We start from the raw sequence: 9,673 nt of genomic DNA on the forward strand, positions 1-9,673 counted from the left end.
CCTTGGGTGAACCTGCTGGTATTCAAAATACAGTGGCATAGCATTCAGAATCACAGCAACTCACAAGCCACCACATTAGGACAAAGTGACAGACATTTGTCTTATAAGAGTTATTGACACCAGGATCCTGGTGTGGCGCTGTGTGATAAATCACTGGATTGCAAGGTTGATTTGAACCACAAAATTGGTGGTTCAAACTCAGCAGCCACTCCTTGGAAACCCTATACAGGGTTGCTATGAGTTGGAACCAACACAATGATACACACCCAACACCATCTCTTATCTAAAGCATCAGCCAAAAGCTGTGAATGGCCAATTCCCCACTGGTGATTCTGCATAGGTAATTTTCAAATATCTGGAGAGAACAGAATAAAATGCAGTGGATTTTCCTCTCCCATTTTTCCAATATGAGTTTGATTTGGTGGTGTGGCCCACACTAACTGGGACCAGAGTTCTGTGTCTGTCACATTGGGCACATCATATGCAAGAGGATAACACAGCTCACCAGACATGGCACCCAGGATTTTGATGATTTGAGGTGTTCCTTGGTGACTGTTGGGACGATGCTGAGGTTACATCCAGACTTAGTGGGAAAGAATGGTGGGACTCATGAACGATGAAGTCCGTCATAGGTTTTGGAATGGGCAAGGCAGCAAACATGACAAGCACAGGGTTTTACCAGCCACTGGGAAAGTGTATCAGTGTACTTGGATGTATGATAGTCTCAGGAAAGAACTGTGACAGCATGATTTTATTGTCTGGAGTGGAAGGACCAGGAAAATAAGAAACAAACAAATTCCTCCTACAATAAAATTCAATCCAAGTGGTGCACTGCCATTAGGGTTCTGCCATGCTTTTAAGTAAGTGCAAGTATTCTGGAAAGATTCTTTCTCTGTTTCCATTTGTCTTATAAGAGTTATTGATAATATTTTAATAGTTAAAAATATATTCTCTGTAAACTAGAAAGGGAGTATTATGGTGTCACTCTGTTGGTTTTGTGTACACTGTAGGACTTAATTTTCAGGCCAGCATTTGGATCTCTCATCCTGACTGGTGGTGTGGTGCTGTAGGATCAGTACTGGACTGTGAATCACAAGGTCAGCAGTTCAAATCTACCAGCCGTTCCTCAGAAATCCTATACAGGGTCACTATTAGACAGGACCAACTCAACAGTGCTTCATAACAACAGCAACTGCTTGGGGTTGAAGATTGCAAAGACATTCTGTAGTTGAGGTTCCCAAGGCACAGACATGGAAACATGGCAGGCCTTGGGAATGCTCTGTTGTCTTAAATGAATGCTCTGAAGGCCTAAGGTGGTTCTGCTTAGGTGTGTGGTGATTGTTGTTAAAAGCCTGCATTCTGAAGGCAATTACCTACTCTTCAGTTTCAGCTCTGCCACATATTAACTCTACAGCCTTGAGGAAGTTACTCAGCCTTTTTGGGACTCAGTTTTATCATCTGTAAACTTGAGATAATCATACTGTTTATTTTTAGGAACCCCTGAGTTTGTGGTGAAGTTTATAGGAGCTTAAAAAACCACAGCCATCGAGTCAATCCTGATTCATAGTGATCTTGTAGAGCAGGGGTTCTGAGACTGTAAGTCTCTATGGGAAGCCGAGAGCCTCGTTTTTCTTCTGCTGGTGGGTTTGAACTCCCGATCTTGTGGTTAGCAGCTCAATGCTTAACCCACTGTGTCACCAGGATGCCTTCCTGACAGACAAGGTATTCAATCCACTGATGAAAGGAGAGACATGCTGTTAGAAGTTGGAAGAGAACTGGCAATAGAGTAGAATACAATCTGTTTTCATCAGGCGATCCTCAGAAGTGTTACAAGAACTATATGCCAAACTCATGGGATTGTTTCTGAATGAAACAGAATCAAGAACTGAGGACTCTTAAATGAATTCCTTGAAGGCTAACCAGAGATACAGATAACTATAAAATTGATGTTGTTGTTAAGTGCCATCGAGTCCATTCAAACTCATAGCAACCCTGTATAGGGTTTCTAAGGAGCGGCTAGTGAGTTTGAACTGCCGACTTTGTGGTTCAAACTGAACTTGCAGTCCAGTGCTTTATCCCACAGCACCTTACCTGGCCTCCAGTTATAAAGTTGATTACTTTGAAAGAAGGTGTCTCTCAATATGTAGACTCACCAATTTTCACATTTTAACTGAAATTTTGTTGTAATTACACTGCTTCTTTAAGAATCTGTGAATTGAAGGTCTTGCTGTAAATTAGTTGAACAAAGAGAATCAGTGAGCCGACAATGACTCTGTCAATTAGAAGGAGAGGAAGCAGGAACTTAGGAGCCAAATTAGGTCAGGTGCTGTTGGCTTTTAGTTGAGAAATCTGGCTTTTTTGATCCTTGAAATGAAGGACAAAAGCTCACAAAGGCTTTTTTGAACAATGCTAGTTGCATGATACATTCTTCAGACTTTTATTGCACGGGCTAAAATATGAGCACCATGAATTCTGATTCAACACAGGGAAAGACACTTTCCTCTGAAACCCTTTCAAGTGAATAATAACTATATGATACACTGATATCCATGTATTAGCTACAAATGTGTCTCACTTCAGTACTTGGTAATAACATGAATATAGAACAATTGAGTCAGAATTACCTGTTCTTTGTAAAGCTCAGTAATAAATGCAGCCAATTGTAAAATAAGGAAAATATTTAGCTATTTTAGCAAACAGGAAAATTATTGGGAAGAGGAAGGGCAGACCATTTGGTGGTGTGAGTTCTGTGTAAGTGCAAAGTGCAGGATAGAAATGATTACTCCGCCACCACTAGGCTAGGCTGTGGAGAGCTGCTATGATATTGAATAACTGATTGTAAATTCTCATGTACTAGAAGAAGCTAGTGAAGGAGGATTATGAAAGTGATTGGATGCATTCAGAATCTACACTAGAGACATGTGTTGTGTAAAGAAATGCATTCACTGTAAAAAGGAGAGGGCGTAATTGAAAAATCATACTGTGACATGAAAACGGATTGCACAAGGATTATTTGAATGGTGGTGTGTCTACCGTTGTTAAGTGCCATCGAGTCAATTCTGACACACAGTGACCCTACGTACGGTTTCTGAGGAGTGGCTGGTAAGTTTGAACCATCGATCTTGCAGTTCAAACTTTCAGTCTAGTGCTAGATTAAATAAATCAATCCCATCATATACAGATAAAAACATTCCACAGTGTAAATAACATGATTGAAGAATACTGTTAATAATGTCATACCATCTTAAACCTGATGCACAATGATTCAACATGCCTGACTCTGGGAAAAATGACCCCCCACAGAATGCATTGAGTTACTTACGAATCCACGTGGTTCTCAAAGGAAAGGAGGATGGGAAAAGGTGACGTCTTAAATGCACACTCCGCGATGGCTTCTATCACTTCCTAAAGATAAGAAAACACAAGTAGATTCAATACACTGGAATTCTGAATGCATAGAGTGTTTTCTTGGAGGTTATATTCATTCATATAGTTGCCTTTTTCATTTGCAGAACTCTGTCGAGCCCTAAGATGGCTATGAAGGAATGAGAATGCTGCTGGACTGCAGATTTTCATACTGACTCGAACGCCACTGCGATTGAGTTAATTCTGACTCACAGAGACCCCATAGTACAAAGTAAAATAGCTCCTTAGGGTTTCTGAGACAGTAAATCATCATGGGAGCAGAACACCCCATTCTTCTCCCATGCAGGGGCTTTGAACTGGTGACCTTGTAGTTAGCAGCCCAATGCTTGAACTGGTGACCTTGTAGTTAGCAGCCCAATGCTTAGTCCACAGGGCTCTTGTCTGACTGACTATGCAGGGTAAAAATACAAAAATGGTTTTTGGTAGAGGCCCTTCCATTTTGGAGACTTGCTCTTCAATTATTTTTTTCTACTAATAGACATCTCATCACATTATAAAAACTTTACATAATTTGAGAAAGTAAAAAACAAAACAAAACAAAAAAAACCTCATCTATAAATCCACCCTTTGAACCAAATCACTGCTTATATTTGGTTATATTTTCTTCTAGTCTATTTTCCATGTAATTTTATATCTTGAATTTATTTATAGCAAATACTCAATTTCACTCAAAGTGTACAATATTTTAATATATTCACTAAGATGTACAATCATCATCACAGCGTAGGTCAGAATATTTTCACCACCCTAAAAGGAAAACTTTTACATTCCATTCTCACCCCATATGCGCCCTCGCCCTTCGGTGCAGTCACAAATCTACTTTCTGTCTCCATAGATCTACCTATTAGGAACATTTCACAGAAATGGAATCCGACAATAAGTGGCTTTTTGTGTACAGCTTCTTTCACTTAACATACTGTTTTCAAGGTCTATTCATGTTGTAGCATGCATCAGCACTTTATCCCTCAATTTGTATTTTCTTTTAAAGCTCTTATGTCATCTATTTTAATATCTGGATGAAATTCTGGAGGCTAGAGGTATCATAATTTATTTACCCATTCCCTAACAATTGAACTGGGGCTCTTATAAAAGTTGTCATTCAAATAATGCTACAAAGAACATCTTCATTTTCTCCTAATATCTTTCATCTTCTTTTTTTAAGAATGAATTCTCAAATGGAGGATGGCTGAATTGAAGATTGTGAATCCTTTTCTGATCCCTCATGCATCTGCAAATTCCTATTTACTTTAGGTTGCCCAGAGTAATGAATGAAAGAGCAGATTTCACCATATCATCATCAGCTTTGAGCACTACTTTTCCAAATATTTTTATTTTACTGGTATTAAAGTGCAATTTTGGAGGCCTGGTGTGGTGCTGCAGATTAATGCGCTGGACCGCAAGGTCGATTTGAACCACAGGGTCGGTGTCTCAAGCTCACCAGCCGCCCCTGAGAAACCTTATACTGGGTCTCTATGGGTCAGAACCAACTTGACGGCACTTACCAACAACAACAAAAGTGAGATTTTACTTACTATAAATTATATCACTGTAAACACTCCTGAGGTTTCAATGTTTCCCATATATTGGTTTTGAGTTGCATTTCTTATTTTCCTTCCTTGCAGGAATTTCAACACCCATTCCTTTTGGTTGCTCCTTAATCACTTTCTTTCCAACCTTCTCTACCTTCTCTATACAGGACATGGCTTTCTTCTGGCAGTGGTATAACAAAGACACATAGATCAAAGGAACAGAACTGAGAACCTTGTAGTAAATCCACCAACTGATCTTTGACAAAGGATTGAAGCACATTAAATGGAGAAGAGATAGTCTCTTTAACCAATGGTTCTGACAAAACTTGACATTCATTTGCAGAAGAATTAAACAAGATTCATATACCACATAATACACAAAAAGGAACTCAAAATGGATCAAAGACCTAAAGGAAAAACCTAGAACTATAAAGCTCATCAATGAAAAAAATAAGGACAAACTTAGAGGCTCTGCTATACGGCATAAACACACTATCAAACATAAATGCACTATCAAACATAAATACGCTATCAAACTAGATGACTGAGACCTCCTAAAAATTACACACTGCTCTGGTGCTGTAGACTAAGCACTGGATCACAGGTCAGCTTGCACCACAAGATCAATGGTTCAAACCCACCAGTCGCTACTCCGGTTGGCTCTGAGTTGGAGCTTAACTTGATGACATTTAAAAACAACAACAACAACAAAATGTGCATCAAAGTACTTCACCAAAAGAGTAAAAGGAGAACCCACAGACTAAGTGAAAACATTGGCAATGACATATCAGACAAGGGACTAATATCTAAAATTTATAGAACATTTCAACATTTCAACAAGAAAAAGACAAATAATCCAATTTAAAAAATGGACTAAGGACACTTTACCAAAAAGGACCTTCAGACAGCCAATAAATATATGAGGAAATGTTCCTAATAATTTGCCATCGGTGGTGGTGTGCCGTGGAGTCAGTTCCGACTCATAGTGACCCTGCACAGGATTTCTGAGGCTGTAAATCTCTACAGGAGCAGAAATCTCATCTTTCTCCTCAGAACAGCTGGTAGTTTCGAACTGCTGACCTTGAGGTTAGCAGCCTGACTCGTAACCACTACGCTACCAGAAATGCAAATGAAAACAACAATGAACTATCAGTTTATCCTAGCATTAATGGCAATGCTAAAAACACAAACAGAAAACAACAAATGCTGATGAGGGTGAGGAGAGACAAGAACAAATACTGGTGAAACTGCTGAGTGAAATGAGTTAATTACAAAAGAACAATTATTGTATGCGAGTACTATTATAAAAAGTCTAGAAAACACTTTCATACTACAAGAAACATTCTTTGATGGTTTCCAGGGGTGGGAGGGGAAAAGGAGTAATGCACATGCTAGTGCGTTGGTTATGAGTGGTCATTCAAGGTGCAACTATTGGGTAAAGCTTACACCTTAAATGGTCACTCATGAGCTACCTCATAAAGTGTAACTATTGGGTAACGGGAGTTCTGGTGTGACGCTGCAAGATAAAGTATTGGGCCACAAGCCTAGTTTGAACCGAGAGGTTGGCAGTTCAAATTCACCAGCTACTCCTCGGAAACCCTTTACAGGGTGGCTATGAGTCAGAACCAACTGGATGGCACTTAACAACAGTTGGGTAAAGGGGAAGACAATATATACTAAGAGGGTGGTTAGCACTAGAATGATGGAGGCACAGGAAGACACAGGGAAAAGTGCAAGAGTGAAAGGCTACTGAGGTAAACACTGTTCTGTATACATTCCTGCAATAATGATGATCTACAGTTAGGTGCAGGGACAGACATGCAGGCTGAATGGGTGTAGGAGGGTGAGTGGGAGCACACTCACCAATACATAAAAGTTTGACAGAGGATATTTGTATATGGGTATTTACCTTTTCTTCAAACACATCCATGAATATGATGGAACATACAAGGGTTAAAGTTATGAAAACATAGATATCACCACATACCTTGAGGAAATGAATTGTTGGGTGTGATGATTCAGGATTATAGTCCTGGGAGGGCCCATGGTCAACTGGCATAACATGTTGTTTGTTGTTGTTGTTAAGTGCAGTCGAGTCGGTTCTGACCCATAGCGACCCTCTACAGGGTTTCCGAGGGTGTAAATCTTTATGGGAGTAGAAAGCCTCATCTTTCTCCCACGGAGCAGTTGGTAGTTTCGAACCGCTGACCTTAAGGTTCGCAGCCCAATTCGTAACCACTACGCTAGTCCTGGGAGGGCCCCATGGTCAACTGGCATAACATAGTCCACAAAAATAATGTGCTAATGCGCCAGACTGCAAAGATGTTTGAACTGCAAGGTTGGTAGTTCATGCTTACCAGCTGCTCCTTGGAAACCCTATACAGGGTCGCTGTGGGTGGGAACTGACTCGACGGCACTTAACAACAACAACAACAATTCTATTATGGTGAGTATTGACTGGAATCTTAAAAGCCCAAGAGCAGCCATTTAAGGTGTAACTATTGGTCTCTCCCTTTCTGGAGGACAGAAGAGTAATGAAAATTCAAGACGCTTGGAAAGAGTCAGTCCAATGGACTATATATATCAACATCAAATCAGTCTCAGTGATTCTGAGACCAGAAGAACTAGACGGTGCCTAGCTACCACTACACTTCTCTGAATGGGATTATATTAGAAGGCCCTAGACAGAGTGAGACAAAACTCAAAAAAAAAAAAAAAAAAAAAGAGCAGGCTTACTGGTCAGAAAGACTGGTGGAATGCAATGCCAAGACTTTGGACCTTGGTCACCTTTCATGCCTGGAACTGAACTAACACATCCCAGTGACACATGTTCAGGCAAGCAATAGATAGGTATATGGCGGGGATAACAAGAAAACAATACTAGTGAGGTACCCGCACCACAGAATGGTCAACCATTCAAGATCAAAAGGGCAACATTTTCCTAAGGACAAAATTCAGAAGGGTTGGGAAAGAAGGAGGAAGGGAAGCAAGAATCGCAGAGAGAAACTAGGATAGGTGGTATTACATTGACAGGAAACGATGAAACAAAGCGTAAGAGTTGTTGAATGTGAAACTGATGATGTGCTCTGTAAACTTTCACTCAAGTCACAATAAAAACATTAAAAAAAATAAACAAAAGTCACAAATGACCCCCCCCCCAAAAAAAAAAGATGCAGTTTTCTTTGCACCCATGTTAGAATGGCATCTCCCTGCCAGCAGGATTAAAGGAAGCATGCTAATTCCACACTCCATTTGGTTATATTCCCTGAAAAGGATTTTCCTGCAAGGAGCAAGAAACATTGCTCTCACTTTTTCATAATTCAGAGATTTCCCTTCATACATAATTTGTTGAACTTTGAAGACTAATGAAGTCCAATGAAACTCAGACACATTATAAAAAGACAAGCAACATCAAGACATTAAATATTATAGCTGATTTATTTGAGCACAGACTTTGAATTCAAACAGACTTGCTTTTGAATTCCAGTAGTGAACTTGGTAAAAATCATTTAATGCCTCTCAACACTGGCTTGCTGACTTGTGATATAAGATGATAACCCTCATTCCACAGGCTGGTTGTGAGGTTGCAGAGAGAAAAAGTGAAGGATTCAGCTCATGTTGCGCATATAATTGACACTTAACTTTCAGGCTATTTACTTTGCTGGTGCCACCCTTTCCACTCATCAGAAGTCTTCCCTCATTGATAATTACAAATAAAAACCATAACAACCGTTAAGTAAGCCATGAGGCATCAGTAGTTCCGTGATAGTAATCACCTCTGCATTCTGGAGAGCTGGGTTCAAATCCTAGCCAATGCTCCTCATGCATACCTACCACACCTTTGCCAGTGGTTAACTGCAAAGTCATCTGAACTTCTAGATCGGTGGTTAAAGTTCACCAGCCGTTCCTTGGAAACAGGGTCGCTATGGGTCAGAACCGACTGGACGGTTGCATGTTGCTAGAATGCTGAACAAATTTTAGTAGAGCTTCTAGGAATTGTACATCTAGAAATCAGCCAATGAAAATCTTAGAAATCACAACAGAGTTTGATGCCCCAATGGATTATAAGAATGGCAAAGGCATCATTTACTATTGACTGAACAGTAGGCCTGCTGTGGCTCTGTGGGTTCATGAAACAAACTGCAAAGCCGTTTGAAGTGCAAGGTTGGCAGTTCAAGCTCACCAGCTGCTCCTCGGAAACCCTACACAGGGTTGCTATGGGTTGGAAGTGACTTGATGGCACTTAACAACAACAAAACAGTAGGCAATACATGCTATTAAGGGAACACTGCAGATGACCATTGACGGTACCATGGACTGCCAGAAGAACCAGCACATCTGGATTTGAAGAAGTACAGCCAGAATGTTCCTTAGAAACACAGACGGTGAGACTTTGTCTCTCGTACTTTGGACATATTATCAAGAGGGAGCAGTCTTTGGGAAAGGGCATCACAATTGGTAAAGTAGAGAACAAGATAAAGACTCTCAATGAGATAGATTGGCACAGTGGCAGCAGCAATGGGCTTAAGTGTAACAATGATTGTGAGGGTAGTGCGGGACTGGGCTTGTGCATAGGGTCACTACGAGTCAGAGTTGACTCAACAACACCCAACAGCAACAACAAGGGAACAGTTATGTTCCAGACATATATGCTATTATCTCCGGCTCTGGTAGCGTAGTGGTTACGAATCGGGCTGCGAACCTTAAGGTCAGCAGTT

General features: G+C 40.4%; 1 protein-coding gene across 2 annotated transcripts in view; it reads right to left on the minus strand.

The window, feature by feature from the left end:
* LOC102810898 (1-phosphatidylinositol 4,5-bisphosphate phosphodiesterase beta-1-like) overlaps window positions 1–9,673 on the minus strand; it is a 1,100,672-nt gene that overhangs the window by 253,942 nt on the left and 837,057 nt on the right. For both annotated transcript variants that reach the window (XM_006870398.1, XM_006870397.1), the window contains exon 12: window positions 3,323–3,405. In XM_006870398.1, the coding sequence (XP_006870460.1) occupies window positions 3,323–3,405 (83 nt within the window). The remainder of the gene's footprint in view (window positions 1–3,322; window positions 3,406–9,673) is intronic.

This window comes from Chrysochloris asiatica, unplaced genomic scaffold, assembly GCF_000296735.1.
Source record: "Chrysochloris asiatica unplaced genomic scaffold, ChrAsi1.0 scaffold00141, whole genome shotgun sequence".
Classification (NCBI taxonomy): domain Eukaryota; kingdom Metazoa; phylum Chordata; class Mammalia; order Afrosoricida; family Chrysochloridae; genus Chrysochloris; species Chrysochloris asiatica.